This window comes from Falco cherrug, chromosome 3 (genome assembly GCF_023634085.1).
Source record: "Falco cherrug isolate bFalChe1 chromosome 3, bFalChe1.pri, whole genome shotgun sequence".
Classification (NCBI taxonomy): Eukaryota; Metazoa; Chordata; class Aves; order Falconiformes; family Falconidae; genus Falco; species Falco cherrug.
The window spans coordinates 94,076,830-94,090,184 of record NC_073699.1 but is presented as its reverse complement, the minus strand read 5'-3'; the positions used below and the strand labels follow the sequence as shown (position 1 = coordinate 94,090,184).

Sequence of the window (13,355 nt, the reverse complement as noted above, 5' to 3'; positions counted from 1 at the left end):
GTAACATAACAATAAAATGAATGTAAAAAAATCGGTTGCCAGTCATGTGTACGTAAACATTATGCCCACTGATGATCTTGCATACTCCCCTACTTTTCCTCCCCTATTTTTAAGACAGTGCTTCTGTAAAAGACACAAAGATAACAAATACAGAGCTACTGATGGGGCACCACAAAAAATCACTTTATTTTCTTTTCACTGAATTACAGTCATATAATATTGAGTCCTTTCTCTCCATCCCAGGATGTACAGGTTTGCTTCTACTGAGATCATTTTGTATTGATTAACGGTAGAGAAACAGAAAACAGCACAAATTATACTTTTTTGAGCTAGAAACAACTCCTACTCTACTCAGCATCACCTGTGGCCAAAACAAAGCAGCAGCTTGTTCCTTGTCCCACTAGGACAGCAGCTGATAGGGTCCATTTAAAGAACCCAGATACTCACCAGTGCATCGCTCATCACCTGGCTACTACTATAAAACCACATACATGACACAGAACAACTTAGGAAATCTACAGAGGGTACTACAACATTTTTGTAATGTTTGCTTACAGCTCCTCCAATCAGCCATATGCAGAACATGGCAAATGCTTATGCACAGTCTGCTCCGCTTCACTATTGATGTGTGAAAGCTGGTAGCAATGTAGGCACAATAACTTTCATTTTAAACTACTCTATGATTAAGTGCATCTTCAGATGGCTTAAATGAACTCCAGCTTCTTGTTCTGGAGTGGCTCTAGTAAATGCCCATTTGATTTGCTCATATTGCTTATGTGCTTATGATGTGCAAGAACTACAATCCAGCTAAATTATTAAACCTCCTCCGAACATGGCCAAAATCTGAGACTCCAAGGAACGATACAAATAAATAAATAACCACGAGAGGGCAGACACAGGACAATCTACCCCTCATGGGCAGAGCACCCTAAAGAAAACAGACACTCCTTTATAAGATGAACTGCCAGCTTTTGTTAAATAAATATAGCGGCAGCAAGTGCCAATACAGGTAGAGTAGTTTTCCTTTCTAAGATCACCAGCTTTTATTCAATAAGAATAGAAAGCAATTTAGCACTTGTAATAGCAAGTAATTCTGCCCCTGTCTTGGTTGTGATAGCTCTGCTACTATATTGCAACCCGTGGTATCTTGGCAATTACAGTTTCTGGTGTGACCCATGCAGTAGTACTGTATTAAGAATATAGTTCCCCGAGATGAAAAAAGGAGTCCAAGTCAGGAGTTTATCTTTGACTGTCACTTTTGAAACATGCTAAGCAAGTCTGAACTAATATGAGAAAAGGATTCTTCTCACTGTACTTGTTCTTTCGGAATAATTCATTAGCTAAATATATTTCAATCCATACAGTCAAAGATTGAGTCCTAACTGGAGTCTCTTGCCTTATTTAAATGGATCCTACTAACTTGTCTATTACAATCCCCACTGCTATTTTGCATCAATCACTGTTCTAAAAGAAAACTCAGTAAATCCACTTTAATTATACTTCTTTTAAAACAGGAAAAGCTCTGAATTATCAGAGATGATCTCTGTCATTAGCATAAAGAAGACTGGTACTTTTGAATGAGCGGCTCAAACTTCAGAGCTGGAAGGTTGTTTTTCTGTTACTTTCTCCTGTCTCCTCACAATTTTAAGATAAAGAGGAAATAAAAGTTATTGCTCATTGCAGGGTAGGGAGCTGAAAAGCTCTAAAACTGTAGCCAGAAGCTTATGGGCTTTTTGTTGGGGTGGTTTTATTCTTCTCTTTTTTTCTTGATAAAGCCAACATTTTGACCTGGACTTGCCAAGATTTTCAAATATTAATCTAAAGTTTTTTAATAATCCGAATGCCCTCAAAAGCAAGGAAACACACAAGCCCCTTCTTCTCTCTACTGTCCATTCGGCCAAAAGAAAATAGGTTGTTACATACAAAAGTTTCCTGGGACTCTGCCAGAATATTTAGGATCAAACTTATTACTGATGCTCACCACACAGTCATCAGAATACATAATTTATGGCATCCGTTCTGTTCAGGAAAAAGGAGACATTGCTTTAATATCTATTAGTAATCTGTCACTGTTATTTACATGGGGGAAAAGTGTTAATAAAGGCTGGCATTCTTCCCTGATTTCAGGTGCAGCAGCAGATCCTGCTCAAAACTGGCTGGTACACTGCTTGAAACAGGCTGTCTCCTCTCCTGCGATCCCTCTCCACATCATCTCCGCAAATGCCTCCCAGCAGCACGGAGGTGCCAAACCTGTTCTAGACTCCGTCCTTCCTTCTAGAAACATGATCATCCTTCACAGCATAATCATCTCCTCCTGAATACCTTTTTATTCACATGTTGTAGGTTTTATCCCCTCTACTGCTCGTAGACACTGCCTGTTTATGAATGTTGAACAGAAAAGCAAATACAGGTATCTGAAGATGAAGCCCACGCAAAACTGAAGCTAAGTTATTCTTTGTAATACAAGCCAAAATGGCACCAGTGGAGCTGACTTACATACTTTACAAAGCTAGAGTTTATAATAACACAAAAGGTTGTTCTGTTGGCAGGCAGTAAGGACCACGAAGCAGTGGCCAAACTCCGGCTCTTGAGCTGTTCTGTGTTTGCTTACATGCAATTCAAACAAAGGTTCCCAGCCAAGGCTCGCCCACGTGGTCAGCAGTGGATCAGTATACACTGGGCACACAGACAGCTGGGCAATCCGATCTTCTCAGCCTCCAGCCGAAACGAGCCATGAGAGGCTGGTGCCACTGGCTTAGCCTGGACTGCTGCCACAACCAGGCCATCATCACTGGAAAGCTGCTGCTCTCCCTCTACTGTGCAACACACTCGGGTTTCCCTTACCCACTCAATGCCCTCTAAAGACATCTGTCTCCTGACTCAACTGGCGACTCTGATAAACAGTATGGAGCTGGGAATGCTGACCACCCATACGCTACCACTAGCTTGTAATTTTCTTAGTACAATAGCAGAGCAGACAGGGGAGAGGTGCGGGTTCAGCCTCCAGCAGTCATGTAGGAGACTCGCGTTCACCCATTTCTTTCACCAACTAGAAATCAGAAAGACAAGAAATGATGCATGACAGAAGCATCCTAACCAAACCCTCCCCCTGCAGAATGAGAAATCAAGTTTGTATTTGCGACCTAGTGAGGAGAAATACTTCCCAAAATGCTTGATCTAATCTCAGCTGAACTGAAACGATCTCAGCTGAGCTTTTAGTAGCGGAGTCAGGAACAGTTAAGAGACATGCCTGTAAAATCCCTTCTCCAGCCTTAGCTGGGTAGCCCTGATAAATGTTCTGTGAACCGCAAAAACAAATATTGCAATGCAACAAAAAACCTGCAGGGTATCCTAGCCTGATGAGGATTTATATTAGGCTCATTGGACCAACTCCTGGTTGATTAAAAACATTCAGCATTCATCACATAACAGTGTAGTAATTCAATGGTATTATTTAGCTGTATTTTCATTTGCATAAATAAAGCCAAGGGAAACACCTTTCTGTGCTATAAATTGTTGCTCTTCAAGGGTCTTGAGTAACACTTTCTTTTACTTGGGAGCTGCTTAATAAACTACATCCATCATTATTTAGCTGTCTCTTGTGTGGGGTGCTCTAGTCCTCCTGCTGGATCCCAAGGAGACAAATCATAGTGAATTACTAAACCTTTAATTTACTGTTGATTAAAAAAAATAAAGGGAAGGTGAGACAATACACACACAGGCAAACTGCTTCAAATGCAATAGAAACTTCAGAAGATGCAACTGTGCATTCTCCCACCTCTTTTTTTCTTTTTTTTTAGATTCGAAATGGACTAAAATCAGCCTCATGTATGCTAGGGAGAAGCATACATGATGGGAAGATGTACCATGCACCAGTCAGTCAAATAACTACTTTTGCTGGTTTCAAGGTTACTGTTAGACTGAGTTAATCCTTTTTCACAGACATTTTTGTGCAGGAGAAAATGAAGCATGAAGACAAAGTAGTTTTGTAAATTGTGAAGATATGGAACATATATTCCAACTAAAAATGTAGTCTTGCACCACGAAAGGGAAATTATCCTCTAAATCCATTGACAGTACTACTCAGCTGGCAAAATCATATGGACCCACAAACTCAAATGGTCATCCAAGTTCTATAATAACTACTTACTTCAAGATTCAATCCTATACTTATTCTCCCACAAAATACCTCTGTAAATAAATAACTCATTTTGCAGAAATAGGTGTAATAGAATTGTCATAAAATGGAGTACTGTGTTTGTTCATTCCACACAAACACATACAGATTGGGAGTAAACTTCTATTAATTCTTCTGAAGAACACCAACTATAACATACATAATGAATCTGGCAAAGGTAATAAAATCAGAGAAAGCAACATTTCAAAAATGTTATGGGTTCCTTCTGGATGAAAAACCACTTTTAAAAATAGAGCGGTAAATAAAGTAGAAGACAACAGGCAAATTACCTTGACAAGAAAAAGGGAAGGGTGGAGGAAAGGTGTAACTTTATAACACAACACACACATCAGACCTGGTGGTGTAGCCATGGGTAACAGAACAAGAGAAACAACAAAGAAAACTATGTGCCCTTGGACTGACTGGAGCATCGCCTCTATGCAACTCATTTTTGTGTTTTGGCTTACTTATCAAAGCAAGACCCAGACTTCCTTCCAGTCAGTTCAAAAGAAACCAAAACAAGATCAAACCCAAAAGGCAATCTTCATCCAAATGTAGGAAACTATCTCTCTCTAATTCCTTCTTTGAGCGGGATGAGAGGAGATAGAAGAAATAGCTTTTCTAGATAAATCATCCCAATTTAAAAATACATGCTCTTTCCAAACTTCAACCTGCGAGGTCCTGAGAGTCCAGAACTAGTTCTGCCGAAACTTAAAGCACAAGTGTAAATATGTAACAGTGCTGTATCTATTCCCTTTGGCAGGCTGGGATGCCTAGCAAACCATCACTTAGGTCTGCAGTCATGAAGGAGCCTGGCATTAATTGTTACTCTGAAGATGCTGAGAAAAGCAGCTGGTATTTCTGCTGCCACTGGCAGCGAGCGATGCTTTTACAGCCAAGCGATGTGGTAGTCAACTAAGGACAGCTAATTGCCCCCCACCCCCATCCCTCAACTCACCTGTCGAGGTAAGCCTATCTGGGCCTTTATATGAACTATTCAAAGGTTAGAAGTCAAGCACATGGTTAACCATTTTGCTGGTAGCCACCCAGGTGACTACAATCACATCTCCTCTCCTTGTACAGACAGGCTTGATCACCACAGATTTTTAGGGAAAATCAGGTCCTCTGCCATATCCCCTTTTGAACTGGTCAGCATTGTCTTAAGTACACACTTCTTCATGTGCCATCTACATACCTTTGTGGGTATCTGTATAAAATGCTGCAGAATACAGATAAAAATTCAATCACATCTTTCTCTAAAACCCACAACTCCACACCAGCTCCATATTTGACTGGCCAAAGCAAAATTTCAGTCGCTGCCAGATCAACAGAGCGTCCCTCAAATTAGCCAGCTGTGACAATGTTTTTCTGTTTACACTGTGTGCTGAAAACAACACACACAGAAGAATCAAAAGAGGCCAAATTTGTCTCACTCTGTATTTATTTAGTCACTGATTTGTCTTATTTGTCTCACTCTGTGTTTATTTTTATACATATACATATATATGTATGTATATAATACATACATGTGTATATATATGTATGTAAGTGCAAACGTAAATCACCAGGATGAATGGAGACAAGAGGTGACCCAGGACCTGAATACAAAGCTTGGATTCAACTCCAGTTTCTGCCACAGGCAGCTTCTGAGACCCTTGGGAAGTCACTCAAACTCAGATGCTTCCTAATTTTCCATTAATTTCACTCAATTTGAGACATCGTCTCATTGTGGTATAGTCACTTAACATTCAGGTACCTGCCTAAATTAGGAGACCAGGCTCCCCCTGCAGCCAGTCGTAGAGAGAAGCCGCCCAGCAGACTGAAAACAACTCCATACGTTCAAAACTCACTAGAAGACCTTCTTTCTCTATTGCGCATATAAGGACTGCAGGAAAGCCAACTTTAACTACGGCAGCTAAAGCCTTTGCCTGCAGCGTGCGTGTACATGTGTGTCAGGCTCCTGTGCACATCAGTCAGCTCCAGCCCGTAAAAGAGGAACGATGCTATCTCCTAACAGTCTCCAGAGAATAAGCACAAGAAAGGCTGGGACATGTCAAGGTAACTGCGGTGATGTGGTGCACAGGAGGTAGACAGTGACCTAAAAAGAACAGATTTTAACCCCTGAAATGTTTGTGATGGGGAGCTGTGAAGCTTACTCAGCAGACTTCAATCACTTTGGATGTACTGTACAGGAAGAACCAGCCCATCCGACAGCTTTACCTCGCATTCTTGGGAGGCCCCAGGTGCTCAAGACACCGATACCTCTGTAACTTTAATTTCACCTTGAAGAGTTGGAGGAATGTATTTTAAATGCATTATATTTACCCTTATACACTACATCCATATAGACACGTGCAGCGTTAACTATTTCAAGGTCCCCACAGAGAGCTGTTAGCACAGACAGAACATGGGTCGGCATACTATTTAAGCCACATGCACCATCTGCTGCAAACATTTTAATGTAATTTACCAGGCAAGAGCTGAGCAGGAAAAAAACCCTGCTAGATGAAAGATATTAAATTTCCCCTTCCCCAAAACACCCCCTGCTGCTTGATATATGAACCTAGCTCATCCATAACTAATATTTGATTTAAGAACATATTAATAAATTAAAAAAAAAAAAAACAAACCAAAAGCCAAGAAAAAAAATCCTATGTCTGCAAGGTAACAGTGATGTAATTTTTCTTTTAACTACTCATCTGCTGCCCATGGAGAACTGCCCAAACTGATAACCCTTTTGCCAAAAACAAAACAAAAAGGAGTGGACAGGTTGAGAACTTAAAATTGTTACTTCCCCTCTGACAGTAATTTTGATGATCTTCAATAAATGTGTAAAGGAAGATTTATTTACTGCAGCATTGAAGCCAAGCAAGTTCTACATGTTAAGACTTGTGTTTGGCTGAAGGTGGCAGCCCTGGGCCAAGTACTATTTAAATTTTGGAAATAAGTCCTGCAACTGATCTGTAAAAGGGCTTCCAAATGGGAAAGACTTACACTTCAAGAATCAGGTTTCACCGAGGAGTACACTCATGGCAAGTAAGCTTCCACCTTTTAAAACAAAAGCAATGATTTGCAGAAGTTATGACAAACTCCTTTTGTCACGTTTAACAGTGTTCATGAAGATGTTTAGACAAGGTTAGCAATTTTTTCTTCATTAGAATTACACACAAAATTAACAAGAAATAAAGTACCAGGAAAAATACCTCTGCTATAAATTCAGGATATTGCACACAATTGAAAGACCAAGACTGCCGCGCAACTTTAAAACTGTAGTTGTATGCAAGCTGTTGACAAGAAATTCCCTCCTTAGCCTTACTGAAAGCCCAGTGCCTGCTCATCTCCTTGCTAATGCCATGACAATCTCCTACTATCCACGCTGGAAAGCTGACATTTCCTCTTCCAAACCCCTATACCATTCCTTACTACATTCAAGCTGACAAAGCAATATTAAAAAAATAAAACAAAATGGGTTTCTTAAGACAGTAAATACCAACATTGCTTCCTGGTGTGGAAGGTGGAGGAATCTACAAACAGCAGGAAAGTCTTACTAACTCCTTTCACTGGTAGCCGAAATACAGCTGCCTTCCTGGTTCATAATCTTAGGAAAGAAGACCTCAACCTGAGCTCCCACCCGGAGCTGAATGGCTGGCTGGCTGCCAGGATGTTTCAAACCACCAGGCAGTGATCAAAAGAATCATCTCCGGCAGTTATCGTACCAAAACCTCCCTTCATTTTTCAACTCAAGGCTCATTAAAGGTCAACACAGCAAAATGAATTTTAAGTATCAGAAAAGGAAAAGAGAAAGCAAAATCTTTATGCCAGTGTACGCAATCACCGTATGCCCATAGCTTGAACATTACACGCTGACCTCCTACAGCAGAAACCTAGAGAAGATGCAGGCAGGGGTGATGGAGACTATCAGAACGCATGGATCAGCTCCCACATAGGGACTGACTGTCTGACCAGGACCCTTCGGTGACAAGAGTTACAACTGAGACCTCAACAAATCCTGAGTGGCTTAAACAAGGAAAAAGAAACAGCTACTCACTGTATCTTCTCACGAGAGAGGAGCTCTAACCATAACTTTAACTTGTTGGTCAAAACAAAAAGGAAGTGATTCCTCAGGCAAGTTACATTATGCAATTCCTTGCTACAAGACACTGTAGATAGCAAAGGTTTAGTGGGACTCAAAAAACACTTCGACAAATGGATGGATGAAAATTCCACAATGACTACTGAAAACAAATGTACCACTTTTAGCTCAGGAAACAGCTGCAGGAGTGTATCAGGGAAGGATCAGCATAACCATGTCTGTTCTGCTCATCTTTAGGCACCTGCTTGGGATGCACCATGATACAGGAATGTCTCAGATTTTGGTTTGATCTGAGGCACCACCCCTAGGTTGTTTTCTTGTATGCTTCAGGAGTTCGAAAACATCATGTGAAGTCTTACCAAAAAGTCATGGAATTAACTTTTATAGGGTTTTTTGTTTTGTTTGTGGGCTTGGTTGGGGTTTTTGGTTGGTTTTCTTTGGGTGTTGGTTGTTGTTGGGGTTTTTTTTGGCAGGGGGGGTTGTTTGGGATTGGTTTTGTTTTTAAATGATTGGGGTTTACAGTCTCTTGGTTTTGGGGTAAACTACTTTAGTCCAATTTTCTTGCTTCCATCCCAGCTAACATACTCTGTAACACTGAGCACTGAGAACATTGCCATTGATTTCAATCAGCAAAGGATCACACCCCTAACTGCTTCCAATTTCACAGGTACTAAGCAACACTATGTGATTACAGCCTGTGAGTAAGCAATATCCTGTATTCAAAGGTTTGATTCATATGATTCCATACAGACCTGGGAACTTCAGCACCTACCAATGAACACCAGCTTTGGAAATCTTGGATAACAAACTCCTGAAGCACAGAAATAAATACTTTACATGCTGTTAACTGATATTATATCTACTGAACCATAAAATTTCCTTGTATCCTTGTTGTGGACCTAAAACTGAGAGTACTTCCTACTATACTGTAAAGTTTCGATATTTTTCCCAGATTTTACTTATATTTAACCAGAATAAAAATAACTTTTCTTTACATCAAAATTCATATATAGCATTCCTATTGAAGTTATGTATTCAGGTACAGTTTAAGATTAAAAACAAAGCACACAAAAATGGAAAGTTAAACAGTGCAATAAATTAGATTTTATACTTCTTATTGAACAATTATTATAATAGTGATCTTCTATGTACACATTTTGCCAATTAATTGCTCTAGTTTAGCACAGTCAGCCTTAGGGGAACATGTAACATCACTCCTTACAATTCAGTGTATCTTTGCTGTAGTGCATAATTTTTTCAACAACTATATAAGAACACTGTCATAAGGTATAATTTTTCCTTTAAAAAATAGCAATTATCACTCTTAGAAAATACTAAACACTACCATATTCTCCATTTTGTTAGTGGTAGGAGACATCCCTGAATGCAAACAATTCTTAAACAATATTCAAGAGTTGGATTGGCTTTAACGGAAGTAGTACTTACAGCTTTTATCAAATGTTATTTGCTCATCCACACACCAAGACAACAGAAATCTTGCATGCTGTTAACACAGAAAATCTGAATGGTTCAGAAGACTGGATCATCCCTACTACCCAGTGAATGACTAAGGATGAAGCTGGCTGTCCCTCCCTGGCAAATCCTGATTTGGTTTAACATTTTAAGAATGTGAAATTTCAAGGGTGAAATGAAGCAGTATGGACTTCCATACACACTGAAGTTGCAACAAAAAGTGCTGTTTTATTCTGTTGCCTCTGTTATCCGAGTTCTTCACCACACCTGTGCTATGGAGATCTGTCAGAAACTAGAAATCTAGTGTTAGCATTTGAATCATGCAGAAATAAAAAAAGAAAAAAGTGCCACAGAGATTCTTCACAGACCTCAAAAGGAAAAAAGAGCAGAGTAAGAAAGCAGGTGATGAAGCGTACTATCAATACAGTTGAACATATTTGTCAATTTTTCCCTATAACCAATGCGTTTCTATTTACATGTACTAAATATCTGTATCCTGTTCTATTTAAAGGACGTTGGAATGCAAGAAAGGCTCCTTCCTAAACATAAGAAGGCACCAGAATAATTCAATAGGATATTGTCTTTCAGAAACCAACAACGTAACAAATTTAACACTGATAGCGTGGGGCATGCTACAAAAGAATTTTTCACCCAAGGCCAACAAAATCTTAACGTGATCTGTCAATACCATCAAAATTTGCTGCATGAGGAAAGTTAACTTCCAAGGAACTACAATGAGGTTGGTTATTTTGGGCAGGGAGTCATCATCATAAGGCCGGCCAGTCCAATGGAAACTTTTCTCAACATGAAGAAACAGCTACTTAGGGCTAATATCCTGGCCCCTTCCCAGCATGGACCTTGTCTGCTCATTCTTCCACAAGGCTTCTTCAGTTCTTCTGCAATTTTGTTGTGTTTCATATATACTCATATATAAATATATATTTTCAAGAAATCAAAAAAGAAAAAAATACCTGAAGTATCATAGATAATTAGGCACATCCATCTTCTGCTTTGAGTGACTTTCCAATCGCCCAACAAACCAGTCTTTCGTATTCAGCCAGTAACACACAAAGCAAAAAGACTCGGGGGTTTTGAAGGTAAAAGCTCTGTTCCTTTCCCTTAGGAAAATATTGTCTCATGGAAGGAAAAGCTTGGGATAGCTTTGGAAGGCAGTTGAATTCTGCTGGCAAAAAAAAGATGAAGGAGCTAGGAAAGAAAATGTTCACCTTCATCCTTCTCCTCAGAGCCTCTCCTTCCTGGACTTGTGGATTTTCCATTTTAGGCAAAAGCAGCTTGCTGCCATAACACACTCAAAAAAAAAATTAATCTATAGGTTAGTAATAGCAAACTTGGATTCACCATAAATAGACTGAAGTTGGCACACCAGGAACACACTAGGGTTTTAAATCACTGCAGAAGAGGATTAAAGAAGAGAATACTCAGAGCAGCTGTAGGCAGGGAAGGCTGGTGTGTGACTCCTTACCTGACAGAAAATGTGAACTACCTTGTCTTGTTACTTTAAGCCAAATAAGCTACTCATTAGCCAACATAATTATTAACTACGCTTTTTTCTCACTTGTAACAGATTACAACTCTTCAATAAAATCACACTGAGATACATTAGACCTCCCCTTTACAGCCAAGTGTTTTTGTAGAGCTACTGGAGGGAGCAGAGAAAAAAATCAACTGTGGCTACATAAAGTGCAATTCTCTCTGAATTTAGTGAAAAATGATTGGCACTTCCACAACTGAGTTGGCACCTCTAAAAACACCTTGCTAATAAAGTGAAAGAATCTCTTTGTTTGTTTTAATAATATGGGTCTAGAAGTCATTCAAAAGCTAGCCCTGAGTTACTACATTCACGAGTTCTTGCATGATTAGAATGACAATGAGTAGTTAGGACATTTTTGGTGTAGAAGGGATATAATTTTGAAGACCATAATTCAGAAAGGTGGAAGAGAGCTGATGCAGAGTAAACTCGAAACTTTGACGGCTGTAGAAACTGTTGGTGGTTCATGTATATTCATTCACGTTCACGAACAAATGCATACAGTAATTGTTCTGAGGCCACAGTTCAGCTCTTCTCACACACATTAAAAGAACCTAAATATTAGAACTGAGCAACATCAACGCATTTCAAGAAGAAAACCTGGCCGCGGGTGTGCTACATCTGATGGAAACAGTATGACACAGTAGTGTTTCACTTCTGAGGCTGATCAGAAGCTGTATTATATTTACCACACCATGAACATAATAACCTGAGAAAGAACATTAGCATAAACTATTAACCCATTGTGATGACACTCTGGAAGAGAGTATCTTTTTAAAAGGAAAATGATCACATTAAAATACATGCAAACTTTGAGGAAAACAAGCTGTGCCAAGTAACTGCAGCCAAAATTGAGCCATTCATAGTTACACTTGGACTTCAACAGGAAGAATTTAGAGCACAGGAAAGTACAATAGCTTAGGAAACTAACTGCGAAAAAGATCAGCCCAGTGTATCTTGGCTATCTGAAAGCACACTTGTGAGAATTAAACGGTTCATATTCCAGGTCTCCCATACCTAATAGATAGTACTGGAAGACACAGAATAACAGAGGTCTGAGTACATGCAGTCTGCCCTGTGCTTACAAAGAATTGCCTATTCGCAAATAATGAAAAAAGAAGCACGTAAAATTCTCTATAAAAAATTAATCAGACCCCCTCCCCCCAATTTTTCCTCTCCTTCTGTACTTATGTGCAAGTTTTTAAAAGCAAAATCATCAGGTGACATTGCTCTGTAATCATTTCAATTAAAACACGTGATGTTGCTCTTAACACAGTTTACAACTACATAAATAACCAACGTGAAGAGAACAGAAAAAAAACCCCAAAAGCAAAAAGCAACCTATGACTTACCCAGCAACCATATAGCAATATGAAAGATACCACATTCCTCTTTCTGTATTTCAGAGATACAGGACCACTGTGATATTCCAAATATTAGGGGATGCTATTTGCTTATGATACTTTTAAATCATAACTATGAATGCACTTGACATTTCTTGGGAGAGAAAAAAAACCCACACAGGCTAATTTGTGAGTTTCTCTTTCAAAGCTGACACCTGCCTGTCTCCTTACTGCACAAAATAAAAGGCAAGCTTTCTGTTAGCAGGTTCCACATCACGCTCTCCGTTGCTACCCTCAAATCACAGCATGCAGGGGCTGTAATTCCACCTGAGCACTATTTGTGGTGGCTGCCGCGAACAGAGATGTCTGTGCGCACCAGGGGAGAAGAGGCATTTCAGACTGTGAAGTTGATTGCGCTGGAAGTGTTTGCTAACAGAGATGTCAATGAAGTAAAGAAGTTTCGGTACCTGAGTTAACTAGCTGTTGCTCCATGACTCCGCAGCCCAGGACCTCCAGCCATTCTCCTTGGAAGTTGATCTCCATCTCAAAGGAAGGGTGAGTAAATGGGAAGTAGCAGTCTACCCATCTGACTTGCAGTCCTGCAGCAGTGTTTAAAAAATAAACACGAAGGCTGTATGCTTAAAAGGCCATCCCTCCAACCATCTGTAAAACTTGTCCTTCAATTAATAACACCAATTACAGCAATCCAGAGAAAATAAA

General features: G+C 39.7%; 1 protein-coding gene across 8 annotated transcripts in view; it reads right to left on the bottom strand.

The window, feature by feature from the left end:
* The window catches only part of FARS2 (phenylalanyl-tRNA synthetase 2, mitochondrial), a 249,579-nt gene that overhangs the window by 162,311 nt on the left and 73,913 nt on the right, over nucleotides 1-13,355 (bottom strand). For all 8 annotated transcript variants that reach the window (XM_055706125.1, XM_055706120.1, XM_055706123.1 and 5 more), the window contains one exon: nucleotides 13,103-13,234. In XM_055706125.1, coding sequence (XP_055562100.1) covers nucleotides 13,103-13,234 — 132 coding nt within the window. The remainder of the gene's footprint in view (nucleotides 1-13,102; nucleotides 13,235-13,355) is intronic.